The sequence below is a fragment of the Schistocerca serialis genome, chromosome 1 (genome assembly GCF_023864345.2).
Source record: "Schistocerca serialis cubense isolate TAMUIC-IGC-003099 chromosome 1, iqSchSeri2.2, whole genome shotgun sequence".
Lineage (NCBI taxonomy): Eukaryota > Metazoa > Arthropoda > Insecta > Orthoptera > Acrididae > Schistocerca > Schistocerca serialis.
The window spans coordinates 88,961,894-88,985,047 of record NC_064638.1 but is presented as its reverse complement, the minus strand read 5'-3'; the positions used below and the strand labels follow the sequence as shown (position 1 = coordinate 88,985,047).

Sequence of the window (23,154 nt, the reverse complement as noted above, 5' to 3'; positions counted from 1 at the left end):
GTTAATATACCTCCTTCATTATTTTCACTAATTTTGACCAAAAAAGGTGATGCATTATTTCAAAACTCTACTGATCTGCAGTATTGTTTAATCAGTTGGCAGAAAATTGTGATTTTCTCTAGTTCCTGCCAGAGTATGCCATGTTTAAAACTCTCTTCTTGTGAGTTTTTATTTTGTTCAATTTCTTCTTTGCCGATGGAAGCAAATTTAATGCTCTCAGTGCAGGAGCCAAGTACGTTTATAGGTGCAAGAATCTGCCTATTGACTGGCTGTTGCAAGCTTGCTCTTGCTGCTAATTACATTGTTCTACCCCCAGTTCCATCACAGGATGATTTTTCATGACATGTAGCCAAAAAATTCCGTTGTACCATATTTCCAGTCCTTTTTATGATAGCAAACTTTGAGAAATTTTTTGAAAGTTTTGTTTTGTATGCTGGAGCAATCACTGAAATAATGGATATGGTAAATCTGAGCAAACTGTATTTTACCTATTTGATCAGATCCTTGACAAAAGCCTGGGCAACAATTGTGTCATGTCACAGACAGCCACTAGCTACACAAAAACTGATAGATTGGGGAAATAAATGACAAATGGATGGAGAGTTGCTTGAATATTTCCCAGTAAAATCCTTGCATTGTGTCCTGAATGATAAATGAATAATTTTTTGCAAAATCCATTAGGATTATGTCTTCCCTAAGGCCAGATTTAAGGGCTGTAATATGCAAACATGGATGTTTGGTGCTGTAATGATGGTATGACAGACTCCAAATTTTTGTTCCTACTTCTTCAATAAGTCATTCACTGCCATTTACTTTGTGTCCAGAGTGTCCTGTTTGATATCGATCTATTAATTATATGCAATAATTTCCTGTGGATCATGCTGTATGGTGTAGCTAACAACTGCATATGTGTAGTTTCAGGTTCAGTACAATTGTCTCAACAATCTAGCATGCATTCTTTAAATTCCATACTGCAAACTGCCATGCTGAGAAGCTCAAGCAATTATCTAAATTGTAAGGGGTGATTAAACAGTTTCCATGTGAGGGCACTGCTTCAGCATATATGCAATGTTGCACAACTCTGATATGGGTATACAAGCACCAACATGCAGACAAGGAATTAGTGTGGCATGCTTATCTTTGCAACTGGCGTGTGGTAAATGCGGAAATGTTAACGATGGTGACATTATTACCAAATGTGTCTGAACAGGACCAATCTGTTGCTATTCTTTTTCTGGGCTGCTGAATGACCAAACACAAGTGGACATCCGCTGGAGAATGAAGACTGTGCATGAGCCAGCGTATATGTTGAAAACCACAATTTGGAATTGTATGCCAAGTTCCATGATTCAGCATAAGATGCTGATCGCTCTGGGAGGCCAGCCTTTTTTAAGGCCTTGAAAGGTCGACGATTCCTGTCAGAAGAGGATGTGCCACAGGCTGTTACAACTGCTTCATGCAGCAGTTCATGGTGTTTTACCAAATGGGTACCTTCAACCTGGTGCATTAGTGGAGTGATTGCCTCAACGCCAAGACGATTTTCTTTGATTGGTGTGCTGATTCTGGACTGTATGGTCTTTGAACAGAAACTTTTTGATAACCCCTTATATTATGGAGTGGAAAAAAAGAAAATACTGTCTTCGATATTGGGTTCTTGATGTTCTTTAATTTTAAAAAAATAATTATTTTGTAGAGCTCAACACTTTAAAAAAAAAGAAAAAAGTTATTTTTTTGCCCGTGTTTTTTTTTTTTAAAAAGCTCACTTCCCGTCCATTAGAACTTCTGATTTTACTTTCTCCTGATACTACTAAACAATTGTAAAATATAATAAAATATGTAAGATTTAATTCATTTGCTACTGTTACAAAAAAGATCTAGTGTTTTAGTACTTTAGAACATGACCTTTCTAATGATAACAGTGTAAAAGTATTTGGAGAAACTGTTTTTACAATAAAGTGGGCTGAAAATACCCATTAATTTCTTTTTACAATAATTTTCAACTTTTTCTAGTGGCTGTTTTTTTCCTCAGCCAAATTTGCTTAAAATTGTCTGAATGAGAATTATTTATTAAATCTTTATTATTGCTCATAAGAGAACACAAAAAATTGTACAAGGCAGCCTAGTTTTGTTTCTTTCAAGAAAATATTGCTGGAGATATTTTGTCTCAAAGTTGCTGAAAACTCAGGGGTGCATTGATGAAAGCTGCATTACAGGGCCAAACAGATGACTATTATCTCGGCAAGTATTACATTGATGAATGTAAAACTTTGCCAATGTTCATTGGGAACATGTGCAAATGTTCACACAAAATTTCATCAAATTCTACTATGGTAATGGGGGAACCTTCCCCAAAATTAGACCACTTGACATGGAATGGTCCACTAATGGTGCAGCTGGGTGCAGGTGACTGGAAACTATGTGGCCAGCGACTTGGGAAGAGATAAGTTTGCAGGCATGAAATCAGCAAGAGCATTAGAGGCTGTGCTCGAAACTCTGTCTGGGCATTTCGAATGTGTCTTGCAGCTGGATGGTGCTGGGCACACTCTTGTATCACCACTAGTGTGGGATTCTGTGCCAAACTAAGCTGGTTTCCTCTGTACCTACTGACTAGATTCCCTTGAGTCCTTATGTCTGTGGATTACCTTATAAAAACTGTCTCAATATCCAGGTTCCCGGTATAGCACCTTGGTGTTGTGAAAGTCACAAATGAGGTCTTCCTTTATTTTATCATCTGCTATTGCTGATTTCTCTGTTTGTCCCAGTCATATGTGCCTGGTGTCATCTCACAGAGTTTCAAGATATCCGCTGCATTCGATTAATGTATATGTGGCCACATTCACAAGACATGCTGTATATTCCAGGCACATTCAGTTTTAGTGAGTCTTTCACAGAGCCAAGGTGCTCTTTTGTCATAGGCACTAGTTGGAAGATAGTTTTTATGTTGGATTTTTCAAGCACACATTGATCTTTACTGAGAGTGTTCCCAAGTAAGGAAGTAAAGTGTCTCTCTTGTCTTCTTTCTCCTCTTCCCAGTTGGCCGCATATTTTCTCTTCTTGAGTGCCTACTAATCATTATTTCATTGTCTCAGGCATTGTAATTCAGCTGGGAGGCTTTCTTTATTGAACATGAAATGTGCCCTATGTATCAGGATGGTTTGCAATTCCTGCTATTGTGTTGGATGGTGGCAGCTCATTGCAAGCAGCTACAAGTCTGCGTGTGTCTTCTTCCTGTATCATGGATGTACTGACAAAGAAGAAGGCAGGTGGTACATGCCATGCGCTGTCCGATGCATCTGGAATGCCCTTACAGAGATTAGAGAACAATTTCTTGCACACTTGCTGTTCCCACCACTGCAACTTCACTCCCCTCACCATGTGCCCTCTGAATGGACAGTACCAAGCTGTCTGCAACCATTTAGAGGGGGTTACTGCTTGTATAAATATTATGACATCTGCAGTGCCAGAACGTGTTGATTATGATACACTTCGAAACCAAGTAGTATTTTAAGACTGCCAACTGTCTGGAAATCCAAGAGGTTTCCGTCAGGAGTATTACACCAGGAGAGTGTACGTTCATAGCAACACAGGTATTAACATGTGTAATTATATTTGGACTCTCTTGTTAGTATGAGATGTAGTGAAATAGTGTTCATGGAAACCTGACCTACAACTCTTCAGCTAATGTTAGTTCAAGATTCCTGTAGGTTTTACAAGAAGTTTGGTCATGACATTTCTTTCCTATAATTATATCATCTGTGAAAAATCTCAGAAAGTTGGTAATGAATTCTATCATTGGCGTATGTGGTCTTTATTGACTCGGTCAAGACTGCACTCATTTTCAGAATTTGTCAACAATCACTTATTTGTGTTCTTCCAAATTGTACAGATATGACTTTCTTCTTATGTTGTAAATGGAGTCTAACACTAAAACTAATACAGTTAAATTTAACTTTAACCATCAACTGTCAGATTTTATTCATCTACATGAATTATGCTGTGAATATTTGAAAATTTGTATTATTTTTGCACTTTTGTGTTTTCAGCTGGTAATTTTATATTGATCTCCTTTTCTAATTTTAATTTATTGGGGATGAGCTAAAAATGCAGTTTAGAAGTTGTCAAACTTTGCTGATAAAAGTGTGAAATAAGCAGCAGACTAACAAGCATTTCTTTTTAGGACACTCTATTTAGCTTGTGATGGAGGCAAACTGGCTTCTGCTGCTTCCACAGCTACATACAAAGGCAGCCAAGAGCTTCTGAAGTCTGCTAATTTGTTGTTCAGCACACTTGAGCCATGTTACATTTGGGTCTACTTGGGTACCCTTTTTGATAAAGCTTGTGGTGCTCAAGCAACTGTTGATACAGCAAAGATCTCACAACCTGTGGATTTGAAAGTTAACGATGAAGTGAAATCTGTTGGTCAAGGACAACCAAATCTCCTAGAGGTAGAGTATGTTTGAGTGTATGTACCTGAATAGTGGGTTGTAACTTTGGAATTGGGTTGTAATTGTGCCATTGCTGTATATGTACTGTCTACTTGTAGAAATTGAGCATATGTTTGAAATTTGTAGACATTGAAACATTGTAGCATTTAGCATTAACATGTAATATGAACATAAAGAAGATCACTGAGCCTTACAGATAACCACGGAGCTAGCTATATCACTGGTAGTCAGTGCCACATTGAGCTAGGTAAGGTAAAGCTTTCATCAATCCAAAGGTTGGTTTGAATGCTGAAGCACTTCACTAGGCATGGTCCTATTGGAAATAGTATTCCTTACCTTCCTCCAAATTTTAAACAGACCTACCTGTACCAACCATTTAACACAGTCCCCAAACCAACATGCAACTTGGCATTTTCCATATTAACCAACCTTGGTGGGCGTGAAATAATGATAAGTGGCCGATAAAAATCCTAAAGCTGGCCAGTGTTTGAACCTCATACCTATGGACCCATTGTCAGTCACAAATCTACTGAGGCACACCTACTTCAAGATAAATAAATAAAAACAACAAGATACCTGACAGAGTAAATGAAACATATTTCTCAAAAGGGTATAATAAGCTATTACAGTAGTTCACAATGAATGATGCTGTATTATAGCGATATTTTGTACTTCTGAATATTGTAATATGACACGTGAGTTACAAAACACCCTAAGATAAGCAGTAACCTCTCTTGCAGATATCAAGTACCATCCCATGACGAGCAATCAAAAAATGTCAGGGACACTGACAAGTAATGCTCATTTCTTGACTTATACACATATAACCTGAGCAGTTTGGTCCCATAGGGACTTACTTCTTGACTTATAGAGAGAGGAATGCTTTGGAACACCACGTATTACGAATGGGTAGTGAAGAAGGAACAGAACAACAGAGAGGAATAAGAAGAGACATACTGCTTTTGTCATGGCTAGTAAATTCCTATGAAAACTGCAAAAATGTATATTTTTGATAACCCTATATTTGTCAAGGAATAATTCATCATACCAGTACATTAATTCCTCTGTAGTGTAGCTTCAATGTCACTGTTGTTATGTATCTGAACAACATTTACAGTCCCATTATTAATATTGCCTCAGTGGTGACAAAACCCTAAGTAACAGGTGTGGTTGTCATTGTCAACCCTACAAAAATATTCAGCATGATATGAAATAGATCACAAGTTAATTCAGCCTCAAGTGGGTATCTATCCAAAACATAGGCAGTCAATACAGACACATGGGCTAAGCAATAACAAATAAGTGCTTAAGTGCTCAATATGGCTTGTAACAAGCACATTTGCAGCAGCCTAAAAGTTAAGTAAGGTCGTATGTAAATAAGGCAAGTGGCAAGATCCGGTTCATTGCCATATACTGGGAAGTACAACACCATCATGAAGGAAGTATGTGTACAAACCACTAGTGAGAAAATCACTGCAACACAGTCAAATGTGTGTGTTCTTAAGCACACATACATGTTGTATGTCTGCTTCTGCAAAACAGCTTGTATTAATCACAAACATTTACAATTAAAGCACAGAAACTGTTTTGTTGTCTTGCTTGTGGATGCCAAGGAGTTGGTGGTTCTATGACGGGGAGCAATATAATAAGGTATATGTGTAGTGTTTGATAAACCTCTTTTACTTATCGTGAATTCCACTAGCAAAATCCAGACCACAGAAACTGCTTTGTCACCCTGCTTCTGAATACCAAGGAATTGGTGGATTCTGTGCAGGGAGAAAAATAATCCCATTGGCCATACTGTAACTAAGCGCCTTGTGAGAGGTTGCTTCCTATCGGCTGAAGGCTGTACTACTTTCCTACTTGATGTCACGAGCAAGAGTGGCTGAGCTCACGCTAGAGACTTGTTGCAAGCCACGGAGCGGCGCTAGTCTCGACTTGCGGGTCCAGCGATACTAGTATGGACCGCGGTCGATAACTGCAACCCCTAACAAGTGTGGTATTGAATGTTGATACCACACAGATAAAGTCCTTGAGCCAGGCTGAGTTGGCATATATTCAGCAATAATAGGGGCTGAGTGTCAAGGCACAACGATTAGGCTAGACAGTCATAACTAACTGAACTGACAGATGCAACATGCAGTGTTCTTTAAGTCGGATCTGTGACAGCACTGGCTGTGTTGGCTGAGAAGACTGTGTCTTGCAGCCGGCCACAGATTGCTGGTACAGTCACATGGTTGCTTCCAGCATGTAAACATGCACATGTGGTTTCAGTACTGAATGATTCCACAAAAACTAACAGCACCTGACTCTTCTGGAAATACACAGAACAAAAGATTTCTGACTTCATGGTTAAAACAGTACTCTGAATCATTGTTGAATAACTCGCACGTCATTTCTGAAGGACACTGTTTGTAGGTTTGGTTGGGAAATGCTGAGATGCAGATTGCGCTCTCTGTGCTCCCATATGTCGTCAGTTAATTCACTGAAAAGACAGCAGTCAATTAAATGATGAACAAAGATAGTCCCACATTAAGTATATATGTAAATCAGTGAGCTAGCCAATATTGTCAGAAGATAACAATGAAGCTCAAACCACAGTCCAGGAATAAACCAATTACCGCAGGGTCATCATCAGTTGTCAGAATGGGCATTGGCTCGTTGACATGTGACAGGGCAGTCTGCAGCCACCCTTAAATGTATTGCAGTTGTTTTCTTTTGACCAGGTGGCAGCAGATGTTTCTTTTGCACCACACTTACCGGACTCTGTGGATGTATTCATAATTATATCGTTTGATCCATTGATATGTCAGGTGGGATTACAATGGTATTTTCAGAACATTATAATATGGCTAAGGAAATGCTCAACAATTTCAGTAGTAGGTGCAAAATGAAAAATCATGCTTGCTTAGAAGCAGTGTACTATCAGAGTTACAAGAATTAGTTCCTTTTCCAAAAGCTTGTGCTTGTGTGTGTGGTGCCAGTTGGGTCTGTCAGTAGATTGGGTTTCACTAGGCATGGCCTGCACCTCAAGAGGTATGGAAAGGGGAGGCTGGCAAAGTGTATAGGTGACAGTGTAGTTGGTAGTGGTGGAATCACTCATGGAAAATTTCCTGTATTAATTGGTGTTAGAGTTGCACCCTTCTTTTTTAATTGGAGTCAGCTGATAGGTATACCTGTATAAAGGAAGTCCCTCTATCTAAGGGCTCACCTTCAGAGGATGTAATGTTTCCAAGTAGAGAAGGAATTAGTATATTTCATCAAAATATAAGAGGTATTAGAGATAATGTTAGTGAACTGCTTATAGATGTTGACTTGAAATTATTGGTATGTCAGAGCACCGCTTAAATAATTTGACAATTCAGAGGCTTCCTTTACCAGGATACAGATTAGCTGCCTGTTTTTCAAGGAGTTCCTTTCGGGGTGAGGTAGTGGCTATGTACGTAAAAAAACAGTATTCCATTGAGTCCATAGGCGTATCACAGCACTGCACTAAACAGGTATTTGAATGTTGTGCAGGGGCAGTTGAATTTAGTGAAACTAAACTTCTAACGGTTGTTGTTTGTAGGTGCCCTAATTCTGACTTCAGAGTGTTTCTGCTCAAGCTAGAGAGGGTTCTTAATTCACTTTGTAGAAAGTACCAGAAATTAGTTATATGTGGTGACTTCAATATTAATTTTGTATATGATGGTGCAAGAAAAAGGATGTTGGTAGATCCCCTAAATTCATATGTCTGACGCAGGCTGTGTTTTTTTTTTTTTTTTTTTTTTTTCCAACTAGGGTGCAGGGGAACAGTAGCACAGCCATAGACAATATTTATATTCATTCTTCATTACTAGATGGGCATTCTGTTACTAAAAGGGTGAATGGCTTGTCAGACCATGATTCACAAGTTTTAACACTAGAAGTTTTTTGTACTCAAACAGATGTCACATGTAATTACAAGTTAATGCAACAGCAATAGAGAGTTTTTTAAACCATGTCAAGGAACAAGAGTGGCACGATGTTTATAGTGCCAATAACATAGATGATAAATATAATGCTTTCCTTAACACATTTCTCATGCTCTTTGAGAGTTGATTTCCATTAGAACGTTCTAAACGGGGTACTAGCAGTAATAGGCAGCTCGGATGGCTGACTAGTGGGATAAGGATATCATGTAGAACAAAGAGGGAATTATATCAGAATGTCAGAAGTAGTCACATTCAATCTACAGTAGCCCATTACAAATAGTATTGTAAGGTGCTTAAAAATGTCATTAGGAAGGCAAAGAGTATGTGGTATGCAAATAGAATAGCTAATTTGCAGGATAAAATTAAAACCATGTGGCCAGTTGTGGAGAAAGTGCCTCGTCAGCAGCACAAGGTCGACTATATAAAGTCAGTTCGTAGTAAAAATATTTCTGTTACTGATAAATCAGATATATGTACAGTATTTAACAATCATTTTCTCAGTGTTGTTGGTGAATTAAGCAAAAATTCAGTTTCTACAGGGAATCATATAACTCTCTTGGCAGATGCCTTTTCAAGATTAATGGTTGAAATAGTCCTCTGTGATACAGACAAGGGGGAGATTGAGTCAATAATTAAATCACTGAAGACTAAGGACTCTCATGGTTATGATGGAGTGCCTAGCAGAATATTAAAGTACTGTGCTGCACAAGTTAGCCTTGTACTTAGCCATATTTGTAATTTTCCTTTTAGGAATGGTCAGTTTCCTGTACGATTAAAGTACTCAGTAATAAAGCTGCTTTACAAAAAGGGAGAAAGGGATAATGTAGACAATTTTAGACCTATTTCTATGCCATCAGTGTTTCCTAAATTATTGAAAAAGCTGTATATATAAGGACAGTTGATTATTTTATATCCCACAATTTGCTATCAAATGTACAGTTGGCCTTTTAGAAGTCGTTTAATAACTGAAAATGCTATATTCTCTTTTCTCTATGAGGTACTGGGTGGGTTAAATAAAAGGTTTCGAATGCTAGGCATGTTTTTGGTTTCACTAAGGGGTTTGATTGTGTTTATCACAAAATATTGCTCCTGAAGTTGGACCATTATGAAATATGGGGAGTAGCTCCCAATTGGTTCACTTCTTACTTTAGCCACAGACAGCAAAAGTTCCTTATTCACAATGTTGAGAATGGCTGTGATGGTGGGGTCTGAGTGGGGCACGGTCAAGTGAGGGGTGCCCCAGTGATCAGTGTTGGGTGCACTCCTGTTCCTTATTTACGAGGGTTATTCCAAAAGTAAGGTCCGATTCGCCGTAACTATTGAAATTTGGCGCCAATGACAAAACACGCATGCGCGCCGACTCCCGGCAAGCCTTGCGCGTCAAACGCCGCCATTCGCTTTGTTACTGTTGCTGAGTGTAGTTCACAGTGTCACTTTACAATGTTTAAGACAATTGATCAGCCCGCCGATTGTGAAGTAAGGGCAGTGATACGGTTTTTGTCTGCAAGAAACAATTCAGCGGCGGAAATCCATCGGCAGATTACTGAAGTGTACGGTCCTAACATAATGAGCGACAGTAAAGTGCGCAAGTGGGTGCGAGCTTTTAATGAAGGACGGGATAATGTGCACGATGAACCACGGTGTGGCCGACCATCAGTGATTTCAGACGATTTGGTCAATGCGGTTGACAAAAAAATTCGTGAAGATCGCCGATTCACTATTACAGACGTAGACATGCATTTTCCGAATGTGAGTAGAACAACTTTGTACAGAATTGTGTCTGAACATTTGAAGTTTCACAAATTGTGTGCCCGTTGGGTTCCCAGGCTGCTTACTGAGCCCCAACGAATGAAAAGAATGGCTTTTGCTCTTGATTTTTTGGAGCGATATCATAAGGAAGGTGACAGTCTTTTAGACAATGTTGTCACAGGGGATGAGACATGGGTTTCTCACATCACTCCAGAGTCTAAACGTCAGTCAATGCAATGGCGTCACACGTCATCGCCAGTCAAGGTCAAGGCAAAGCAGACAATCTCAACACGTAAGGTTATGGCGACTGTGTTCTGGGATAGACGTGGAGTATTGTTAGTCGACTTTATGGAGAGAGGAACAACGATTAATAAAGCCGCCTACTGCGCTACCCTGACTAAACTTCGACGTGCAATCCAGAATAAGCGACGTGGTCTTTTGTCGTCTGGAATCTTGTTGTTGCATGACAATGCCAGACCCCACACTGCAAATGAAACGCAAGCTCTGATCAAGAAATTTGGATGGGAACAGATGGACCATCCTCCTCACAGTCCGGACCTGGCGCCAAGTGATTTCCACCTGTTCCGTTACTTAAAGGAGTTTCTCGGCGGCAAGCGCTTCGACACAGATGATGAAGTGAAAGAAGCAGTTAAGGACTGGTTATCGTCACAGGCGGCCGATTTCTATAACATGGGCATTCAAAAGCTTGTTGAACGATGTGACAAATGTTTAAATAAGTATGGAAGTTATGTAGAAAAATAGATAAAGATGTAAGGAATGTAAATAAAACAATTGTTTTGAAAAAACATTTTAGTTTTGATTTTTTTTTATAACCGGACCTTACTTTTGGAATAACCCTCGTATATAAATGATATGCCCTCTAGTATTATGGGTAACTCTAAAATATTTCTGTTTGCTGATGACATTAGCTTGGTAGTAAAGGATGTTGTGTGCAACATTGGCTAGGTTTCAAATAGTGCAGTTCATGACCAAAGTTCATGGCTTGTAGAAAATAAACTTGTTGTGTCTAGACAAGACAGCCTAGACACAATGAGAGGAAGCCGAAAGGCACGCGCTTAAACTCACGCAGGCTGGCGTGAGGTCTGAAAGAGGATACATAATGAATGCTATAAAGAAAAGTACATAGCTTCTGGAATACTTAACTTTAATCCATAATTGTAGAACATCGCTCTTGATGATACATGCTTCATAATATTAATTAGCAATTGAATACGGCGCCTTGCTAGGTCATAGCAAATGTAGCTGAAGGCTATGCTAACTATCGTCTCGGCAAATGAGAGCGTATTTGTCAGTGAACCATGGCTAGCAACGTCGGCTGTACAACTGGGGCGAGTGCTAGTACGTCTCTCTAGACCTGCCGTGTGGTGGCGCTCGGTCTGCTATCACTGACAGTGGCGACACGCGGGTCCGGCGTATACTAATGGACCGCGGCCGATTTAAAGGCTACCACCTAGCAAGTGTGGTGTCTGGCGGTGACACCACAAAACTAATGCAAAATAACAGTAAGACTCAGTCTTTACGGTTTGTAACACACAATTCAACAAAACCTGACATTTTAATTTCACAGAACAAGCATATAATTAGTGAAACTGAACAGTTCAAATTTCTAGGTGTTCAGATACATAGTAAACTGTAGTGGAAAGCCCATGTTCAGGATCTTGTTCAAAGACTTAATGCTGCCATTTTTACTATTCGAACGGTATCTGAAGTGAGTGATCGTTCGACACGAAAATTAGTCTACTTTGCTTATTTTAATTCGCTTATGTCATATGGTATTATATTTTGGGGTAACTCTTATAAAAGGATATTTTGGCTCAGAAACAGGCAGTTTGGGCAATAAGTGGTGTAAGTTCACGAACCTCTTCTTGACCCCTGTTCACGAGTCTGGGTATTTTGACATTGGCCCCTCAGTATATCTATTCCTTACTGTCATTTCTTGTTAACAATATTAGCTTATTCCCAAGAATAAGCAGCTTTCACTCAGTTAATACTCGCAGAAATAAAACCTGCATTTGGATTGGACTTCCTTAACTCTTGTGCAGAAAGGTGTGCAATATACTGCTGCATCCATTTTCAATAAGCTACAATTTGAGTTCAAAAATCTTAGCAGTAAGCCATGTGCCTTCAAATCGAAACTGAAGAGTTCCCTCATGGGTCATTCCTTCTATTCTGTCGAGGAGTTCCTTGAAAAATTAAGCTGATTCTTGTTGTATTGTGGATTGCATTTACTTAAACTTATAGATTGACTTTTTTTGGGTTCATAAACATTTAATTTTAATTTGTTATTACTTTTATGTTGTAATTTCATGTACTGACATGTTCAATGACCTTGGATATTTGCTCCTCAGTTTGGTCCTACAGAACTTGACGTGTAAATAAAAATAAATAAATATTCACAGTTTTTTCAACTTCAACCCATGAAGAACGTTTGACAGTACTGGTACAGCTTGTGTTTCAAATATACCCCTTTGTAAACTTGTTAAGCATTAACGTAAATGGATGCATCCATTTCTAATAAAAACTCGGCACTGAAGAATAAAGAAATAAAAGTAAACATGTCATTTTTGTATATGAATTTGTTTGTATTTTATCATAATTTATCCAAATCCTTCTATTTCAATGATGGTATAATAGACCGATGTTTTGATATTCGCATTTTAACATAAATCACACTGTCGTGATGCTAAAAGTGCAAAATTAACTGGAAAAGAAATTTTGTCATCTGCAAATGTACTTACATAAAGGAATATTGTAGGTTTAATAAACATAGATTCTTTTGAATCTGGATTATAATAAGTAATGTGTTGTTTGATTAATTTGAGCATTAGTTTCCATAGTTTCAAGAAACTGATATATTGTTTTTGTTTTTATAGGTATGTACACTTGCAGAATTCCTTCTGGATGCTGTATCTCTGGAGGCATATATGGACACCACGAGTGAGCATTTACCAGGACTCTTTCTTCACATTATTTGCAAGTTAACAGAGCATTGTGATAATCTCTCAGCAGAAGATATAGCACGTTCTCTCCAACTGTGTGCAAAAATACTTTCAAAAGTGCAGCCCTCAGTGGTAGCGGTTAGTTCACTAAATGGGAAATCAGCAAGTGATCAGATAGACACAACCATTAACCAAGTATGTAGCCCCATAGAGCACAGCAAGTCTTTACCAGATATTACTGATAAAAGCAAAAAATCAAGATCCAGTGGTAAGGGTTCAAACAAAAACAAGAAATCAAAGTTTCGCTTGAAACAGTCTGGTGAGAAAAATGAAGTCATTGATGAAATTAGTCCTGTTGTAGTAACAGTGAGTTCCAATTCTCAAGAAAATTTATGTGAAGAAAGGACAGTCGATGAATCTGCTGCTGAAGTTACAGCCAATGGACATCTGAACATTAGTATTAGTAGTTCAGGAAAACTCAGTCCCAATCTGTCTTACGGAAGTGCAGCGCAGCTAACAGATACTGAAACTAGTTTGATGGGAAGTGAAGCTGATATAACTAGTCAGTCAGTTTCAGAAGAGTCGTGTGAACCTCCTTTATTGCCTTCAAAACAGCAGTCATTGCTTGAAGAGTGCTTAAAACAGTATAAAATATTCTATGTGAAGTTTATGTGTAATAAACGGTTAATGGGCTGTGATGTGGATTCTCTCTTCAAACAACTTATTATTCATCCACAAGAAACAGATGATGAAAGGACTGAAAAGCTTATATGTATTTTGAATAGGTGTTTGGAAAGCAATGATCACAGTTGTCAGTTCTGCGAAGAAATTACAGAGCTGGAAAAACATAACTATTCTACTCTATCAGGAAAAAATGACAATAGAAGGAAAATATACTTTTGCAAGTCTAATGCCCAAGAGTGGGAATCACCTGTAAAAGTATCATGCAATCTCTTGGTGGAACTGTCCACATTTCCCACTTACTGTCTTCCAGAAACACCGATAGACGAGCCAACAGGTAAAATACTGTGCTTTTTACTTCAGTTGATTTTGCTAATACATGTACAGCCTCAATTGTTCGAGGCAATCGCTATAGTTCATCTGTATGTTCAAAGTAATAGTTTTTTGTGTTGAACATAAACAGCTGTTGTAAAATATTGACGATTAGTTGATATTTGATCTACATAAGAGCCGGCCGCGGTGGTCTCGCGGTTAAGGCGCTCAGTCCGGAACCGCGCGACTGCTACGGTCGCAGGTTCAAATCCTGCCTCGGGCATGGATGTGTGTGATGTCCTTAGGTTAGTTAGGTTTAAGTAGTTCTAAGTTCTAGGGGACTGAAGACCACAGAAGTTAAGTCCCATAGTGCTCAGATCCATTTGAACCATCTACATAAGAGAGTTGCAGTGATACCTGTCACTCAGTAAATGTGTGAAGTTTACAGACAAGATGAACTGCAGTTGAACCACTGAAAGAATGTCATTGACAACCAGCGATTGCGTTGCCAATGGTACTATGCAGCTGTTTGTTGTTACGATGTGTTGGTAGCCCAACTATGAATATCACACCAGAAAATTTTAGAGCTGTTGTGATGTCCTGCTGCTGAAGCTTGAAAAAACTCTTATAGCCTTGAGGGATCAAAACATACTCTCATCACAGTTAAAAAGAAAAGATTTAGAAATGTATGTTGAGATAAAGATTACAATGTTTCAGTATTTAAATACACATTTTAATGCATAGGTGCACCTCTTACCTGCATCTTATGGAAGAAAGCGGACTCCACAGTCTTCAGTATGTTCACTCTTAGCCATATCTCCTATGTCACTGTCGCCATCTTCCCTGCTGTTGCTGCTGCCACCGCTGTTACTGCTGCTGCAATCATATTCTCTTGTTATTATTGACTCTTCCACTCCTTGTTTCAGTGCACCTTCTCGTTGCAATATCTGTTCTAAGATGTGCCACCTATCTGTGACAGCATTGTTCCACTTTCTGGGACTAATACTGCCCAATACCTCACGCACAAAAAATTTAATGTGTCTTAATTTATTACTATTATTTCTATCTGCAAAACATGATTTCAACTGAGCCCAGATAAGTTCTATTGCACTGAAATGGCAATGATATCGTAGAAGGTGCAACACTATCTGGCCGTTTTCTTCTGGAATTTTGTCACTATCATAAATGATATTAAGTGATTTATGCTCTTTCATGATTTTGCTTTACTCATTTCCCTATCAAATGAATATGTGCCATTCTTCTCTAGCTGGTTTGCTATGTTCACTCTTCCTGCTGCTTCATGGAGGGGCTGTATTTAATTAAGATTAGTATTGTAGTATTGTTTAAGAATCATAAAGGAAGGTTGTATACATGGAAGAACCCTGTAGATACTAAAAGGTATCAGATAGATTATATACTGGTGAAATAGAGATTTAGGAACCAGGTTTTAAATTGTAAGACATTTCCAGGGGCAGATGTGGACTCTGACCACAATCTATTGGTTATGAACTGTAGATTAAAACTGAAGAAACTGCAAAAAGGTGGGAATTTAAGGAGATGGGACCTGGATAAACTGAAAGAACCAGAGATTGTACAGAGTTTCAGAGAGAGCATTAGGGAACAATTGACAGGAATGGGGGAAAGAAATACAGAAGAAGAAGAATGGGTAGCTTTGAGGGATGAAGTAGTGAAGGCAGCAGAGGATCAAGTAGGTAAAAAGACGAGGGCTAGTAGAAATCCTTGGGTAACAGAAGAAATATTGAATTTAATTGATGAAAAGAGAAAATATAAAAATGCACTAAATGAAGCAGGCAAAAAGGAATACAAATGTCTCAAAAATGAGATGGACAGGAAGTGCAAAATGGCTAAGCAGGGATGGCTAGAGGACAAATGTAAGGCTGTAGAGGCTTATCTCACTAGGGGTTAGATAGATACTGCCTACAGGAAAATTAGAGACCTTTGGAGAACCACTTGCATGAATATCAAGACCTTTGATGGAAACCCAGTTCTAAGCAAAGGAGGGAAAGCAGAAAGGTGGAAGGAGTATATAGAGGGCCTATACAAGGGCGATGTACTTGAGGACAATATTATGGAAATGGAAGAGGATGTAGACGAAGATGAAATGGGAGATATGATATTGCGTGAAGAGTTTGACAGAGCACTGAAAGACCTGAGTTGAAACAAGGCCCCCGGAGTTGACAGCATTCCATTAGAACTACTGACAACCTTGGGAAAGCCAGTCCTGACAAAACTCTTATCATCTGGTGAGCAAGATGTATGAGACAGGCGAAATACCCTCAGACTTTAAGAAGAATATAATAATCCCAATCCCAAAGAAAGCAGGTGTTGACAGATGTAAAAATCACAGAACTATCAGTTTAATAAATCACAGCTGCAAAATACTAACGCGAATTCTTTACAGACGAATGGAAAAACTGATAGAAGCCGACCTCGGGGACGATCAGTTTGGGTTCCGTAGAAATGTTGGAACACGTGAGGCAATACTGACCCTACGACTTATCTTAGAAGAAATATTAAGGAAAGGCAAACCTATGTTTCTAGCATTTGTAGACTTCGAGAAAGCTTTTGACAATGTTGACTGGAATACTCTCTTTCAAATTCTGAAGGTGGCAGGGGTAAAATACAAAGAGCGAAAGGCTATTTACAATTTTTACAGAAACCAGATGGCAGTTGTAAGAGTCGAGGGGCATGAAAGGGAAGCAGTGGTTGGGAAGGGAGTGAGACAGGGTTGTAGCCTCTCCCCGATGTTATTCAATCTGTATATTGAGCAAGCAATAAAGGAAACAAAAGAAAAGTTCGGAGTAGGTATTAAAATCCATGGAGAAGAAATATAAACTTTGAGGTTCGCCGATGACGTTGTAATTCTGTCAGAGACAGCAAAGGACTTGGAAGAGTAGTTGAATGGAATGGACAGTGTCTTGAAAGGAGGGTATAAGATGAACATCAACAAAAGCAAGACGAGGATAATGGAATGTAGTCGAATTAAGTCGGGTGATGCTGATGGAATTGAAATGACACACTTAAAGTAGTAAAGGAGTTTTGCTATTTGAGGAGCAAAATAACTGATGATGGTCGAAGTAGAGAGGATATAAAATGTAGACTGGCAATGGCAAGGAAAGCGTTTCTTAAGAAGAGAAATTTGTTAACATTGAGTATTGATTTAAGTGTCAGGAAGTCGTTTCTCAAAGTATTTGTATGGAGTGTAGCCATGTATGGAAGTGAAACGTGGACGATAAATAGCTTAGACAAGAAGAGAATAGAAGCTTTTGAAATGTGGTGCTACAGAAGAATGCTGAAGATTAGATGGGTAGATCACATAACTAATGAGGAGGTATTGAATAGAATTGGGGAGAAGAGGAGCTTGTGGCAGAACTTGACTAGAAGAAGGAATCGGTTGGTAGGACATGTTCTGAGACATCGAGGGATCACCAATTTAGTATTGGAGGGCAGCGTGGAGGGTAAAAATCGTAGAGGGAGACCAAGAGATGAATACACTAAACAGATTCAGAAGGATGTAGGTTGCAGTAGGTACTGGGAGATGATGAAGCTTGCACAGGATAGAGTAGCATGGAGAGCTGCACCAAACCAGTCTGAGGACTGAAGGCCACAACAACAACAGGATTGTGCATAATTGAATATTGTAGTGGAGTTCTTTTCTATGTGTGGAATCAAAGAGTGTATGAACTACTCTTCAAATTTAGTTGCCATCATTTCTTCATGGTAGTTCTCAGATTTCTTTGATGCAAATAACGACAAAGCCTTTGCAGTAAACTCACTGATTGCTCTAGCATGTAAAAGAATGAGCCGCTGCCTTTTCCACCCTCATGCAGATTATCAGTCCATACAGCTGATCTGAAATGATCAGCATTTACTCACATTTTGTACAACCAAATGATTTTGTTTGATTTGTAGTTAGATACTAACCTCAAAAAATGGCATCTTCAGACAATGGTATCCTCCTGTTCAACCAGAACTCTTCTTCCAGAAAATGTTTTTCATCAGAACCCTGTCTTCTTTAGTACAACTGAAAGGCTGGTTTTTCCTCCGAAAAACAGTTCACTATTTCATAGTGAGAGAAACAGCTTCCTTTAGGCGGACTATTCTTTCTATGTGTAATAGTCATATGTATTTCGCCAAATAGCGTCCTTTTGAAACTTATCGAGTTCCGTCATTTTAGTAGCACAAACGCTAGTTTTTCCTGGAGTCGAAAGAGCAGCGGTTGGTTCCTGTAGATCTCCAGCACACCTCAGTATTTCCTTTACAGAGGTCGTTCCAATTTTCAGAGCTGCAGCAACTCATTCAGTGATGTTCAGCAACGATATAACATGCTCACTGTCATTCCTTTCGTCCTAAAGGTAACATTATATATATGAGCTCACAAGATTGACACTGTAAGATAACACCCCTGCCTACTTTCCTGCAGCCTGAGAAAGAGACCATATCACATCCATATGAAATTATGAGAAAGACGTCTTAGAGCACATGATAATGTGAACCAAATTGGTTACTCAATCCGTGACAGAGGGTAAATACAGGACAGACACTTTGCAGCCACTGAGAGCCACCATGCATGACTGTGAGTTGTAAGGTAGCAATGTGGGACTGTCACCATAGCAACATTAATTAATTCCAGATCTTGGTTTGACGCTAAAGTGTCCCCTCCAGACAGTGAGCTACATGTGTGTGAAGTGTCAGGGATGTTCTTCCTGCAGCCTGACAATACGTAGTGTCCTTGTGTATGATACCTCTCTTTAGTCTGAACCTATGAGACCTCAGCTATATTCATTCTGTTGCATCATGCTTCATGTGTATATAAATCTTGATAGTGTAACAAAAATATGGAAAGGATAGATTGCTATTCTCCCTTCCACATGACCTAGTCACATGTGGACGTCTGTAGTGATGAGAACTCCTCTCCAAATGCTCCAAGGATCTCATTGAAGCCTTCAGAGACTGAAATTACCCTCCCAGACTTATCCAGCAACAAATCTCCTTTACCTTGCTTCACCAGTCCCATACCATCCCCCACATATACACTGTCTGGCCACAAAGAAGCGCTCCTCTTGTAACTCAGTACCACACAAGACTGGATTAGTTTAATCACATTCTCTGCAACAGTGTTGACTATCTCTCTTCCTACCCTGAAATGAAAAATATCCTCCACACTATCCTTCCCATCCCTCCCACAGTGGGATTCTGCCACCCACACAACTTGCACAATATCACTATCTATCCCTACTCCACTCTGCTCCCAACCCGTTACGTCTTGGCCCATATCCCTGCAATAGACCTACCGTATTTACTCGAATGTAAGCCGCACTTTTTATCCGCCTGCGGCTTAGAATCGAGTGCAAAGTAAGCGGAAGTTCTGAAATATGTTGGTAGGTGCCGCCACAACTAACTTCTGCCGTCGAATATATGTAGCGCTACGCAGGCATGCTTTACAGGCACAAAGACAAATACTGGCGCCAAAACCTCTGCGTCAGTTAAAAAAGAGACGAGCTTTTTTCTCCGCCCCAAATTTCAACCACTGCATTTTCATACATTATCCAACGAAGTAAATACAAACTCCGTATTGTTCATCTTCGAGCGTAGCAGCTTTTCAATGTACTACGAAAATCCGACTGGCAAGACCTTTTGCGATGTTTGTCAGTATGGCCAATTCTACGTTCTGATTTTTTTTCTACCTGTGAGAAGAGATGGTTGCTAATGGGAACTTTTGTGAATTCTGAATTACATGCAGTATTCTCTTCACCATAAGAATAATATGAATATAAACATTTTGCCATGTATTCTTTCGAGTTTGCTGCTATCTCGTTTAAATCCTGTCTGCCTAATAAACTACGAAACTAGAGTGAGACAACACAAATGCGGAAGTATACACATATGTCATGTTCATATTCGTATTATTCTTATGCCTAGTAGTGATATAGTCAGAAATGAAGCATGACAATTGACTAGATTTTTAAATCTAAGATGACTCTAATTTCTGTGCAGAAAATAATGTACTAAAGAGGCGTCTGCAAAGATTTTCAAACGGAGAAAAATTTTCGTTAAACTCTCATTCAGAACATTTTCTATCATACGCAGTTTATTATTTGGTTCTTGTTGATCATTATCAAAGAAAGCAGCAGTGTAAATAACAACAAATAGCAGTCTCTTGCCATTGTTTCGCTACTGAGACAATTACTCTCTCTCTCTCTCTCTCTCTCTCTCTTTTTTTAATTGTAAGCGGCGGTAGCACGCACAAAAGCAAACCATGCCGCGAGCGGCGACAGGTCGTGAACATTCATTATCGGAATGCGACAAACAATGCATGACACAGTACAGTAATGCATTTTCAGCTTAGAGTGATGAAAACACCTATAACAAAGAGAACGGCAATTATCAGATCAAAGAAAAATAAGCAATTAATTCAAACCAGACGAAGCACATGAAAAACGAAGGGTACGCGCATAAATAAGGACGGAGCGCCTGACGCATAGCAATGGCTACCTGGTAAAGCTTGACTGCTAAGCTTACGGCTCGAACCAAACTACTGCAGCTGTATCGTCATTCATTCGACCTGAATTCTGTCTCATATTACAATGGACCAACTTTGTTTCGATTTGGAGGTGCGGCCTAAAACTTTTCTCTCCCCTTGAATTTCGAGTCTCAAATTTCAGCTGCGGCTTAGATTAGGGAAATTATTTTTTCCTTTATTTCGAGTCTCATTTTTCAGGTGCGGCTTAGATTCAAGTGCGGCTTAGATTCGAATAAATACGGTAGATGGAAGACCTGTGCCATACATCCTCCCTCTACTACCTACTCCAGTTCTGTCACTGATATCACTTACCCCATCAAAGCCAAGTCCATATGTGAAAGCAGCCAAGTGATCTGCCAACTTAGTTGCAGCCACTGCACTGCATTCTGAGTGGGCATGACAACTAAGAAGCTGCCTGTCCACATGAATAACCACTGTCAAACAATAGCAAAGAGACAGCTGGACCACCAGTTCCTGAACATGCTGCCCAAAATGATGTGTTTCACTGTAATGATTGCTTCACAGGCTTCTGATTAACACCAGCTTTTCTGAATTGCGCACGTGGGAACTCTCCCTACAACACATCCTTCATTCCCATAACCCCGTGGCCTCAACCTTCATTAGTCCCTGTCAGTTCCACTTGCCTATCCCCTCCCTTGTTCCTTACTCTAGTACTGCGCACACTTTACATCCCTCAGTACACCTCCGTAGTTCTCTCCTCTCTTCTGTGCACAGCCTTGTAATGCTGCTCCTGACAGTAGAGAAGGGAAAAACATGCTGGTTAAAACTAATACCAGTATTTTTTGGTATTTGTTTGGTCATGGTTGTAACAGTTTGTTATTTCATTTTTTACATGTAAGCAGGTACAAAAACGGGCGTATAATTTGCCATAGCATCAATGCTAGATGTTTGTGTGTGTTTTTTTTTTTTTTTTTTTTTTTTTTTTTTTTTTTTTTTAATGGTAATTTTCATTCTTAAAATCTTGATTGCTATGAAATAAAGTGTCATTATCGAAAATGGGAAAATCGATCAGTGCTACTTTAATGATGATGCCAAATGGCTAGAAAGGAGCAACAAATGTATGACATTGCTTCATGGTGTGGTTTTAGATGGTATGCATGTACATGCAGTGTTCAAGACTTTCCCATATACAAGATAGTTTCTCATTTTGTCCTTGTGCATCAGTCGTATTGCAGAATGGCATCATCTGTAGTTTGGAAGTATTTTATGAAATGTGGTAGCAATGAAGTACAGTGCTTCATTTGCTTTAAAGGACGAAAAGTGGGCATGGTACAATAAAACTGTGACATTATGTAAGGAGAAACCATACACAGTGTTCCTTGGAAGAGAAGGTAAATTTGACTGATATACCTATAACTTCATCATGTGCTATAAACTTTATATAATAACTTAACCCTTAATTTTGTGGTTGCTTCAGAGTAAAAAAGTGATACCATTCAAAAATGATGATGCAGGAAAGTCATCATCATGTGACATTTAGCTCTCACCATCACCGTGTCCATCTCCTTCATCTTTACCATCTTTGCTGGAGACATTGAGACTGATTTCTGCCTCAGGCTCCACCCCATGTAGATCAAGATTTTCTGCTCCTTCCCATTCATTAGAATTTTTAAATCTTTGATTAACATCTATATTTACTACTGAAAATAACAGCATTGAAAAACCAAAAATAACTTATTTTGAAAACTGATTATTTTGAGCAGTTTTAAAGAGTAGGTTAAACTGAAGAGAGGGAAAAAGTAGTAAAACTAAAACCGGTTGTTTCAGTGATTACCTCTATCCCTACCTAGCAGCTCTGTTCCATCATCTCTATGCCCATACATGCAGCTACAGCCAGCATTAGCATATTTTCCCACCCCTATCCTGATACTGCACCCCTTCCATGCCCCATGCATCTTCCTTTCCCCAACTATCCAAACCAGTTAGATTGTTGCTCATGTCAGACAGCTGCAGTCAGGGCTTAGTGCTCAGAGACACTGGCATGGGTGTATGAGCTGTTATTGTTGAGTGAATGTGTATGTTTTCTATATCTGAAGAAGGACTTTGTCCAAAAGCTGACATATTTCTAGCAATCTTTTTCACTGTCTCTGTCTGTGACTCAGCACCTCATCTGTGTAGTGAGTAGCAATCTGCGCTTTCCATATTGTTGTTATTATATCCTGGACTTTCCATTGTTCAAATCTTGATCGTGATATTTTAACAGCACCTGTCACATGAAACTGAAATTTTACTACCTGCCAGTAAAACAGAAATGAGTGAATGAGAGTACACAAATGGAGCCCAGTTTTGTTAGTTATCAAAATGTTCTGCTAACTGAAATTCACATTCCAGAAGGATGCATCAGAAGTTTGTTATGGCCTGATCCAATGAAGGGAGCCCCATCATGAAGATAAATTCAATTTTCATCAAGTATGGGAATTAAAAACACCAGCTGAACAGTTGGTGCACCTACTCAGGCAGTAAGCCAGTATGCCTACAATTGTGGTAGT

General features: G+C 39.2%; 1 protein-coding gene across 1 annotated transcript in view; it reads left to right on the top strand.

Moving 5' to 3' along the window:
* Positions 1 to 23,154, top strand: part of LOC126462349 (protein dopey-1 homolog) — a 345,125-nt gene that overhangs the window by 63,796 nt on the left and 258,175 nt on the right. Inside the window, exons 10-11 of the mRNA XM_050096065.1 lie at positions 4,178 to 4,445; positions 13,042 to 14,125. Coding sequence (XP_049952022.1) covers positions 4,178 to 4,445; positions 13,042 to 14,125 — 1,352 coding nt within the window. The remainder of the gene's footprint in view (positions 1 to 4,177; positions 4,446 to 13,041; positions 14,126 to 23,154) is intronic.